This window comes from Pelodiscus sinensis, chromosome 2 (assembly GCF_049634645.1).
Source record: "Pelodiscus sinensis isolate JC-2024 chromosome 2, ASM4963464v1, whole genome shotgun sequence".
NCBI lineage: Eukaryota > Metazoa > Chordata > Testudines > Trionychidae > Pelodiscus > Pelodiscus sinensis.
In genome coordinates, this window is record NC_134712.1 from 162,169,571 (window position 1) to 162,181,956 (window position 12,386).

Genomic DNA, 12,386 nt, shown 5'->3' on the forward strand with positions numbered 1-12,386 from the left:
ATAAAAGGTGATGATACTGTCAGGACTCTTTGACAGGCTTAGAATGATGATTAGTTTCAGAAATAAGGCTTTAATTTAATAAAACTTAATAGCAGTTCAAATTAGGAAAAATGGCAAATACAGGATGATGCAATAAGAATGAGAGATTCCAATTATAAAGCTCATATGCGTCTACACATGTGATGTACCATGTTTTAGCGCATATAACCCACGGTTATACAAAGTTTTACAAATCCCGCAACCCCCCGTGGGGTATCCATGTCCGTGGGGTATCCATGTTTATTTTTACTTGCCTGGACGCAAGTGCAGCTCCCCTCCCACAGGCAGACCAGCTCTCCTACACTCTCTGTTCCCCCTCCCAGAGGAGGGGGGTTGCGCCTGGCTGCGGCTGCGTGGAGCCTGGGCACATGTGCGGCTCCCCTCCTGCAGGCTGGCCAGCCGGCCTGTGCTCTCTGTTCCCCCCTCCCGGAGAAGGGTGGGTTGCGCTTGGCTGCGCGGAGCCTGGGTGCGAGTGCGGCTCCCCTCCAGCAGGCCGGCCAGCAATTACCAGGTACCTTAAAGTAGCGAATATAACCCGTGGGCTATCAATGTGTACAGGATATCTTAGAGGGTTTTTTTTTTTTTTTTTTTTACACATTTAGGAAAAACCCTAGGTTGTGCACGGGTGCAGGTTATACACGAGTGCAGGTTATATACACTAATTTACGGTAATAATTTTGCATCTTGTGATGTAATGGTAAAACAGCAAAACTCCATAGGGATACATTTTAGCCAACAGAAACTAATGGGATTTTGAGACCAACAGTAGCTCAGATTCATCCAAAGGTCAGCTTGGAAAACCCAACAGGAATTAATACAGGTTGGTCACAAGGATAGATACAAGTGACCCAGGTGAGTATGTGATGTCACAACTCAGTTGAAGATGATTGGCTATAAGAAAATGAAAATGCAAAACAAGCCAGAAGCTGGTTGGTTGAGCTGACTGGCCTGTTTGTATACCTTATATCAATTAATATAGACAAATCCCTGAAAAGTGATGGTGAAATTAAAATAGTAAATTAATATAAAATGGGTTTAAACTGTGTGTAAGAACCACAGTTGGCAAGCAAAAGCTCAGGAGGGGACAAAGTTCTGGAGGAGAGAAGACACAGAAAGACCACAGAAGAACTGGAGAAGTTATTAGTACAGAAACAGTCACCTGAAAAGCTGCTCCAGAACCCTGCAAGAGAAGAGCTGCTTGGAATATCACCACTGCAGCAGCAGCTGCAGCTGCAGCCTACTCCAAAGTGCTGCGGTTGCCTCGCAATAAATAAATGCTCTGGGGACACTCTCAGCAGGCGACTTCCACAGAAGCCCAGCAGCAGGGCCCAACAGGTACCTTCTACCATAATGAAATAGGAATGAAGTGAGGAAGGGAGTTTAATGAGAAAAGAATAATCTGAGCAAGGAAATCCAAATCTAAATCTTCTGGTAAAAACACCTCCCTAAATTCATGCCAGTGTGTCAAGTACTCAAGAAGCCATCACTTGATCCAGTGACTATTCTCAACAGCATTGAATATCCAATTTTCAGAAAGGTAATTGAAACTAAATATAAAAGTCACCTACAACTACATCTGTCCATGGCCAGAATCCTCTCTGACCATGGACATAGGACAGAAATCATGCTGGTTGCACTAATATATAACTTCCTCTATCCATGGGCAAGGAGAGAACATTCACACTAATATTTTTGACTCTATTTATAATATTTCATATATTTATTATATACAATTGCCATGGTCAATTAAAAACACAGATTGCTCTAATCTTTCTTTTCAGACCCATAACTGCTTCTCTACCACCACAAAGTCACTTGTGGAGTTCCTTCAGCTTCTTTTATTTCCCACATTCTGTTTGTCATCTGAATGAAGCACCAGGTGGAAATTGTGAGGCAAGAATACAGATGCCAGAAGCTTGTTGATGAAAATCAGCTTTACATTTCATTTATCCAGTGCTAAGAACCCTATCATGCAGCTGTCCAAGTGTCTGGAAAAAGGGCAATACAAGAAAGCAGGCAACAATGTGTTGGTTGTGGTAAGAGTTTGCAGAGGTCATCACAATCTCCACGAGGAAAGGAATCTTCCCCTCAGATTGTCAGTTTAGCTCACTGTTTGAGGGTACGTATACTCTGCAGTGTTCTTTCAGAATAACTGACAGTACATAGTGCGTGTCTACACTACAAGCTTTATTTTGAAATAATGTTGGACTTCTTAGGGTACGGCTATACCGTGGGAGGTGGGGGAGGGGAGTTTGGCATGCCTCTGGTATCCCAAAAAAATCTCCACCATGTGCAGGGAACTCATTTGATCTTCCGCGTTTTCCTGCAGAAGACCAAACATGCTCTTTTGGAAGCCCCTGTATTCCTCATTCTACAAGGAAGAAGGGGGCTTTCGAAAGAGGGATTTTTTCTGACATGTGGCCCAGTCTAGAGACAATCTGAAAAGCCTCTTCCAACAAAAGAATAGGAAAAAGGTATGCAAAATGTGGAGCGCATTTTGCATAGTTTTTTTTCAACAAACAGATGTAGTCTAGACACCTAACTCTGACACCTGGTAAACCTAATTTCACTAGGAGTAAGAGAAGTAGAAGGAAGAGTGCTCTTCCTTCAACTTCCTGCTATGTAGACAGTGCCAAAAGCTGAATCAAGCTATTTCTACTTCAGCTACGCAATTGACGTAGCTTAAGTTGTGTAGCTTAATTTGACTTTTGCCCGTGTAGACATGCCCTTTTGCCTGTGTAGGCATGCCCTTGGAGAGCTTCTGGATTCCTCACTGCTGCTGGATACGCAAACTAGCTATAGTGGCCAAAAATACCTTCTTCCATCTTCTGCTGCACAGAAGACAACCTCCACGGATCCAAAAGCGCACCTCTCTGTACTCCACATTTGAACACTCTGTTGAGATTATGTCCAACATTCTAAACCTCAAAGCAGCTTCCAAGAGTTGCCAAGTATATTATGATAGCTACATTATTTTAAGAAAGCCACAAATAAGGTTTCTCTCTTTACCTGAAATGTGGACTTTGTTCCCTAGATAAAAATATTCTAAGGTACAAGATGGACAGCATTAATTCTTGTCCCTGTGACAAAATTTAGTTCTAAACGATCGGGAACTGTCAAATACAGATACTATGTTGTATTTCAGTGGTATTTTGTGAATCTTCTTTACAATGGGATGTAGCCCACTGATTCTATTGATAGTAGGTCATGTGTTATCAGCCTTTATAACTTTGACACTGTCTACATGAACGTTATCGTAAATAATTTTTAGAGGGTTCTAAAATGAATTAGTTAACATTTTTCTTTGCCTTGATGCCTGCGTACTTAGATTGTTAGTGAGGTACAGTAACTGCACAGGAGAAAGAATATGATAAAATGGTTTCAATATCTTTTTAAAGAACTCTGAAAGCTCCCATCCTTCCCCCAGCCAACTCTGTAAAAAATAGGTGTAAAAATATAGGAGGGTTCAGTGCAATATTTTTAACATCACTTTCTTTGCCATGGTTGATATCCATGCTGGTCACTTTTCAACTAAATAAAATCTATATGATACACCATCATGTGTTCTTATATTCCTCTCTATATATTGCACTACGTATTAGACACACATATATACACACTTTTTTTCAAAAATACTGAAAAGTGTAATTTGTACAGTTGTGTACACAGCAGATAAATGGCAGAAACACAAGAGACTTCAGTGATATTTAATATTGGGATTTAGTGGTTTTGGCTAATGAGCAGGAATTAACTTGATAATTAAGCAACTATAAAAATCAATAATCATGTTTCTCTTTCCACGCACTTTAGGTTTGCAGTTTAAGAATCTGTGTCCTGGCAAACACTGAATGGCTCTTGTTTATAAACCTCTTGAATCCCCAAGTTAAAAAACACCCAGGAATTGTTTTCCTTTATTAAATATTTTCCTTTGTTAAAAAAACCCTACAATATATAAATATCATATTATGGAAAATACTATAACATAAAACAAAATCCTCCAATGGACTAGTGCCCATATTTGACTCAGTGACAATTTAACAGATTATGCCCTTGACAAGTATCAAATTCCTACTAATGTGAGCAGGTGCAATTCCATGTAAAGTTAGTAAAGTTACAGACTTAAATGCCATCTGCAGGTGGCATCACAAAGGGTATATAAAATAATTAATGAAATATGAAAGAAAAGTAGTCACAAATACAAGTCAGAAATATAGATGTCTATATTTGGGGTGGGGCAAAAGATCATTTAATACAACTTATTGAAAATGGCACAAGGTCTCTCTTTAAATAATTTTTATTTCATGTTAAATGGCGCAAATTTTAGTACAAAAAGGTATATGACCACACAGTCATGAAGTTTTACATGTTAGTTCCAAAGAAAACAAGGTGGTCACATGGACGTATCTTTATCTTGTGTTATCAACATGTGTAAAATGTAAAGAATAGTTTTAAGATGGAATTTCATTTAGAGGCTGCCAATAAAGCATATAAAGTAGTGAATCTATTCCTGAGGGATTTAGAATTGTTCAAACATTTGATTTACTTCTGTGTTCTTGTTCATGACTATGTCACCCAGTGATACCATTTTCCAGAGCTAACTTATTGAAAGGGCTATAAAATTGGGGTATTTTTAATTTTGTTTTTGTTTTTGCAACTTATAAAACAACAGTTTTGTGGACTCTGGTTCTACATTTTAAAAGATTTTATCTGGCCTAATAAAGGGCTTGTCAACTAGCAAAAAAAAAAAAAAAAAAAAAAATTATAATATTAACCAATGACTGGAAGTTGAAGCTAAACAAATTCAGAACGGCAATAACTCATACTCACCCTCACTGAACTTTTGAATCAAAACTGGATGCTTTTCTGAAAGATTTGCTTCAGACATTAGATTGGAAGAGATCTATGGCCAGTGTTACATGGAGATCTCAAGGATCCCTGGCACATGCCAGTTACCATCTGGGATATGAAACTTTGCAGCTCCCAGCCCGACCTGTGTGGTTTTTTTTCCCCTTTCCCACCTTATTTCTCTTCTTTCTTATTCCTCTCCTTTTTCCTTTCTGTCTAATAAAAGTATAATTTAGCTGGCCATGTTTTGCTACACTGCTCTGAGCCTATAACTAAAGAGGTAGTTAAAAGCAATGCCCCAAACAGCACGATGCTGGTACAAGCTGCCAGGTCTTGGAGTGGTTAATAAGATATTGTGATGTGCCTATGTCTCTCATGCAATGAGGCTACAAATAAGAAGCAGAAGTTGTCTTTTCTCCCTTTGGTGTTCTTTTTCTCTCCCCTTTGATGCATTTCTCTTGTTTTGTCTTTTAACGAATGGGACAGGATTTTAAACTAACTTTTTTTCCCCCTCAAAATATAGTTATTACCATATCAAACATTGCCTACCACAAGATTTATTTTTAAAGACTCTACAGTTAAAGAGAAAAGGAACAAGAGATGCTGTTAAAAAGAAAGCCTTGTTCAGTACTTAAAGCATATGAAATGTTGAACTGTTTGCACGTCTTTACTATATCTTTTAGAAACAGTTGTAAAATTTTTTAACACTGCATTTGCCATAATACTAAGCAGGTTGAGGTATCTGGATAGCAAATTCCAAATGTTGTTTAATATTGAACAGTAACAGGGTTACTGTAACACCTTTAACTCTTTGGATCCACTCATTCCATTTCAATGAATACAACCGGTCGTACAAATGATTCACATCAAAACCCCAGACTCTCTCAAAAAGAGCCTGGGGCATAAATGTATTGTCTTACAATGCTCAGCCTGTTTTGCACAACACTAGTAATCAGTCCATTTGCAGAGAGAACTGTACAAAATTATAAACCAAAATGTCTTTCAGTAAAAAAAATGAAGTCAGCAATACCTTAACATTTCCATTTGTGTCAATTTCACCAAATTATTGTGATCACAAACACATACAGAAATTCAACGTTGAAAATATTCAAATTAAAATTTCATTTTTATCAACAATTACTTTTAGTTTTGAAATTTCCTTTACTTATATACAAAAGAAAAACAAATAATACTCAAAATAGAAATGAAACATTTCATTACCGCTTGAACGAAAGTTAGTACTAGAACCAAGACTTTTCTTTAACTTTCTGATTCCTTGAAAACTTTCTTAAATTTCATTTTCAGTTGGGCCTGAAAAAACCCCTCCCACAATTTTTTGGAATTGCCAACAAAGTGAAACATTCATTATTTACTGAGCTTTATTTGTACAGCAAGGAAATTGTTCAACATTTCTTTCCCAACTAGCATCCTTTCCTGCCTCCAAAAAGAGCTATCCTTCTCAAGCCCCACGTTTCTTCTACCTCCTCCTCCGAATACAGATATTGTAAGTAATGGGGGAAGCAAGGGCATAACTAAATTCTATGAGAACCTCAAAGGTATAGAGAATGCCATGTCTCAGAAGATATGAGTTTTCAAATTCCAAAGTCCACCCAAATTTAGAGGTTGGTTTACTTACATCCTCTCTGAACAAAACTGCAAGTACCAGTGCACAAATTCTTTCCTGGACAAATCTTTGCAGAGCCCTTACATTTACGTATGAAACTTTCCTGACTATTAAGAACAACAAAATCTCATAAACATACATCCAGGAACCTTAGGGTTCAATCTGATGCTCTCTCCTCCTCAACCTCCAATCTTCTCATAGTTGTGGACATCATAAGGTCGTCTCACTATATTCCTGCCACAATTTCTTTGGCAAGGAACAGTTCTGATATTAATTTTCTAATCTATTTCCCGAGTACTTGTAACATTTTAGTAAGAGATTTTAGATTAAAAAATAATTATTTTCCCCACTTGACAAATTATCAGTGACTTCCTAATACTGGAGCCAAATCTATTGGAATTCCAAATGCAGGAAGTTAAAGACTGCCCTACTCGGAAATCCTCAAGTTCTATGGGTTAAGAACACAGGATCCTAAAAGGAAACTAAGATGTCAGAGGGAGCTAAGCAGAAGTGACACTAGTAAGACTGGTGAACACATCAACTAACCTATGCAGAATGTCAGGGTGATTTTCTATTGCTTCAGTAGCCACAAACCTTGTAAATATTCCTTCAGCCATTTATAGCAAAGGTTTTCCCACTCACCTGGTTCAAAAAGATTGATATGATATTGTAGCTGAAAATTTCCTGTTACAGAAAATGTTTCACCAGACAACTAAATGATCATTAGGGTCAGCACCAATACAGTACTGTTGTGCATCAATACTCATATTTTATTTAAAATAAATAATTCACATTTATTTTACATTATATAAGTATAGTATATGCTATATGAGTGTTAGGAAAAAGCTTTCCTTACCTCCTCTTTTGTTTAGCTTTGCATATCCTGGTGCATAGCTACTCGTCATAGATGATGAAGTACTGAAGGACGAATGGGTTAATGCTGAGACCAGTGGTTCATCACATTTTTCTGAAAGACAAAGACAAATACATTTATTTCTATCACCTGAAGAAGTGGGTTTTGCCCATGAAAGCTCATGATACTAGTACTGTGTGTGTGTGTGTTAGTCTTTAAGGTGCCACAGAACTACTCGTTACTTATTTCTATATTGCACACTAGAAAGAAACCTTGTATATCTTCTCTAGTTACTTGTGTGGCCTTTATTACTAGAGTACTTGAAAGCATCACCATCACATTCTACACTCCAGACTGATAGGAATGTATATAATCTACATTTTGCAGATTAGGAAGTGAGGCACAGAGAAAAAGAGTGGTTTACCAAAGGGCACACAGTGAGTCTACTAGTGATCATGCCCTAATCATTTCTCTCATTAAAAACACATATATTTGAAAAATAACTTACTGCACTTGAAATATCTTTTGAAAAAATCAAATACAGGTGATAAACATAATTATAGCAACTATCAGATTAACAGAAGATAAGATATGCAATTCCAATACTGTGGAAAAGGTCGTAATGACCTGGTTGACTATTCTATTAATAATGTATCACAGAAAATAATAAATTTGTAAACTATATATCGCTACAGATTGCAGATGCAATGAGAAAAAATGGAAATTTAAAGGCTATAATACATTTTAAGGTAATCTTTATAATGCTTTATAATGCTTTCTATTTTGCTTAAGATAAATACTTTTAACTGAGTGTTAAAGATGGACAAAAAACAATCAGCGTTTCTGTTTTGTTTGACAAAGGAGATAGTTTAAAACAAAATCCTTTCCTATTGTTGGATCAAATTATGCATTTAAAGGCAGAAATGTTTGGCTTTAGATATCTGAGCTGCTTAGAACAGTTAACATGCAGCATTTTATTCTAGGTTCTCTCCTATTTCTGTGCGAGTGCAAAATAGGAGTTTTAATACTCTCAAACATCTAGGTACAACCCCACTATAGAGAAATTAAAAATGATACTCCAAACAGTTTAGATAATTATTTTAATGCACACCCTTCAGCAGAGTCTATGCTATAAAAGTAAACCATCTCCTATGTACATGAACAGAGAAAGTTAGCTCAATCCCAGATGGGCAGTGTTTACAACACTAAAGCAGAGCACATAAATTTGGCCCAATTAAAAGACCATGATCAGGGAGAGGCTAAGAATGGTTCTTGCATATAGAAAGAATTTAAAAATTTAATTTCGAGAGAGAGTGTTTACCATGGATCAAGTAGAGATCACAAGCGAGGTAAGTAATTTATAATGATTCTGGTCTACTAATATTTCCAGTCACAAATTTCTCCTTTACTCTTTCTGAATAAACCAAATATAAATCTCTATATAATGTAAAATGTAAAAAAGTTTCACAACTATGAAACAGGAAAACAAAAGGAGATTATGATTCAAAGTAATTAGTATTCTAACATTTCTAATTTAGGTGCCCTCAGAAATTAGTTCTAGTTAGTTATAGGAAGGGAGAGAAAACAAAATATTTTTCATATTAGTTCAAGACCAACAGACCATGATTGTTGGTAGGAGGGACTGAAAATGTGACCATAGAGACAAGAGGAGGGTGAGTACTGTGTCTTTCTTTACAAATCTCACATTCATTTCAAATCTGTAGCAAAAGTGTTCACATGTGCTGGCTCATCATCTGAGCCTGCTATAACATCAAATATATGGCAGAATTCAGGCAAAATAAATTAGGAAACATAATTCTCCCCCAAAGAGTTGAGTCACATTTTATATAAAATGGCTACCACATTTTGCCGACTCAGCTCTTTGTCGGCAAAAAGTGGCAGTCTAGAGGGGAAAGGAGACATAAGGGATCTGCCGAAAAAGGCTTTCTTTCTTGATAGATCCCCCTCTAGACTATTGCTTTTTGCCGACAAAGTGCCAACAGAGGGATGCAGTCTAGACATACCCGTATGGTGGCTGAAGCATGAATGGGCATATGAATCTGGCATTCAAATATATTGCAATGATGGCACCAAAAGTCCCATGCAAAGTCCTGTTCTCCCTGTTAAGTGATATTGTCACTAAGAAGTGAATAGCATTCTCTCCTGGAAATGAAAACAAACTTTTTTGTCTTAGCCATTGGCTGAACAAGAAGTAGGACTGAGTGGACTTATAGGCTCTAAAGTTTTATTTTTTGTTTTGTTTTTGAGTACAACTATATAATAAATCTAGATTTATAAACTGCATTTTCACTATAAAGAGATTATACCACAGTACTTATAGAAGGTGAATCAAAAAATACTATTATTTTGTTTATTTTTTTACAGTGCAAATATTTCTAATAAAGTAATATAAAGTGATCACTACGTACTTTGTACTCGGAGTTGTAATTTAAGTCAAAATATTTTAAAATATAGAAACTTCCAAAATATTTAATAAATTTCAGTTGAGTTCCTAGTGTTTAACAGTGCAACTAAAACTGTAATTAATCAAAATTAAATTGTTTAGTCATGATTTTTAGTTAATTATGTGAGTTAACTGTAATTAATTGATAGCCCTGGAATTAGACATTCTAACTATTTTTTTCATAAATATGTGCATGAAATTAAGGCCAAGTCTATATTTAGATGTTACAATAAATTGACTGATTTTAAAGTGCTTAACACTCATTTGCTGCCACTGGCTGTTAAGAATATATTGGTTTTTGTAGAAACTGCTGATGGCTCAACGCTTTTGAAAATCAGGCCACATATAAACTTAAATGTGTATGTAGGACTATAACTTGCAGGTCCTATTTTTTTAAACAATCTTGGCTTCTATGCTCATTTCATTGAATCCTGAACAAGTGGCCTCATAATAGCACATAAGAATTGGGTGAACTGCTTATTAGTCAAAACTTAGAGTGTTCCCCAAGCATTCACAAACAGAACATTGTGTAATGTATTTGGCAATTGCAAGTATTTGGCAAGTATTTTGGCTAAATAATTTTTGACCAACAACCTGTTTGCAAAACTGTTTATTTTAACACTTCATTTTAGTGCTATGTGGCCAGGATGAAAGTCCTAAACTTCCAGGACAAGTTTTTAGACTAATATTCAATAATAAAAATGGTTCAAAGTCTCTGAATAGTGAAGACACATTATTTATGAATAATATGATTTCTTTAATCATTGATAGTTGACCTTGTGACTTTAATTCACAAAATGTTTCATGCATCAGGGGTTCTGTTTTCAATTTAGTTTTCTTATCTTACGCTACTTGACCAACTCTTCTAGAAATTAATTACAAACCAAAAGTTAAATTGACCAATCAGTTACAGTTGCAAATGGATGACAAAATAAAAAGTTTAGTGTAATAAGTAATTTAGTTTAATAAGTAATAATTAGAAATATGTGTGTGTGTATAGATGTATACACGTACAGAGAAAGAGAGAGAGGGAGAGATGGGTTTCTTTCTTATCTTATCTGCTTCCAGATAAATGCAATCCAAAATTGTTTAGAAGTCAAACAAACCTTCCAGAATGCTGCAGTTCCTACTTTATCTTACTAGAACTGCAGAAACACACGTAAGCACAGATGAAAAGGTTTATGATGATGTGTTATATGGTGTCTGATCTTGCATTCCTTGCACATTCATACCTCCTATTAGACAAAGCTTATATTGAAGAGTATGTGTTTTTAATATCTTTTTTTTTATCATTGAATTCTTAACATTATGTGCCTTCTCTCTATTTTCACATTTTCTGGACCATAAAACTTTTTCTGCAGTATTTCCTCTGAGGATAGCCTCTAGCTATCATCTTTGGAAAATCATGGGAGACAGGAGAGATTCCAGAGGACTGGAAAAGGGCAAATATAGTACCCATCTATAAAAAGGGAAATAAGAACAACCCAGGAAACTACAGACCAGTTAGTTTAACTTCTGTGCCAGGGAAGATAATGGAGCAAGTAATTGAGGAAATCATCTGTAAACACTTGGAAAGTGGCAAGGTGATAGGGAACAGCCAGCATGGATTTGTAAAGAACAAATCATGTCAAACCCATCTGATAGCTTTCTTTGATAGGATAACAAGTCTTGTGGATAAGGGAGAAGTGGTGGATGTGGTATACCTAGACTTTAGGAAGATGTTTGATACGGTCTCGCATGATATTCTTATCAATAAACTAGGTAAGTACAACTTAGATTGGGCTACAATAAGGTGGGTGCATAACTGGCTAGATAACCGTACTCAGAGAGTAGTTATTAATGGTTCACAATCCTGCTGGAAAGGCACAACAAGTGGGATTCCGCGGGGGTCTGTTTTGGGACCGGCTCCGTTCAATATCTTCATCAACGATTTAGATATTGGTATAGAAAGTACACTTATTAAGTTTGCAGATGATACCAAGCTGGGAGGGGTTGTGACTAATCTGCAGGATAGGGTCATAATTCAAAATGACCTGGATAAATTGGAGAAATGGTCTGAGATAAATAGGATGAAGTTTAATAAAGACAAATGTAAAGTGCTCCACTTAGGAAGGAACAATCAGTTTCACACATACAGAATGGGAAGCGACGGTCTGGGAAGGAGTACGGCAGAAAGGGATCTAGGGGTTATAGTGGACCACAAGTTAAATATGAGTCAGCAGTCTGATGCTGTTGCAAAGAAAGCAAACATGATTCTGGGATGAATTAACAGGTGTGTTGTGAGCAAGACAAGAGAAGCCATTCTTCCGCTCTACTCTGTGCTGGTTAGGCCTCAATTGGAGTATCGTGTCCCGTTCTGAGCACTGCAGTTCAAGAAAGATGTGGAAAAACTGGAGAGGGTCCAGAGAAGAGCAACAAGAATGATTAAAGGTCTAGAGAACAGGACCTATGAGGGAAGACTGCAGGAATTGGGTTTGTTTAGTTTAGAAATGAGAAGATTGAGGGGGGACATGATAGCAGTTTTGAGATATCTAAAAGGGTGCCATAAGGAGGAGGGAGAA

The 12,386-nt window shown here is 36.6% G+C and overlaps 1 protein-coding gene across 1 annotated transcript in view; it reads right to left on the reverse strand.

The window, feature by feature from the left end:
• CNTNAP2 (contactin associated protein 2) overlaps positions 1-12,386 on the reverse strand; it is a 1,606,913-nt gene that overhangs the window by 1,094,524 nt on the left and 500,003 nt on the right. Inside the window, exon 2 of the mRNA XM_075921713.1 lies at positions 7,365-7,475. Coding sequence (XP_075777828.1) covers positions 7,365-7,475 — 111 coding nt within the window. The remainder of the gene's footprint in view (positions 1-7,364; positions 7,476-12,386) is intronic.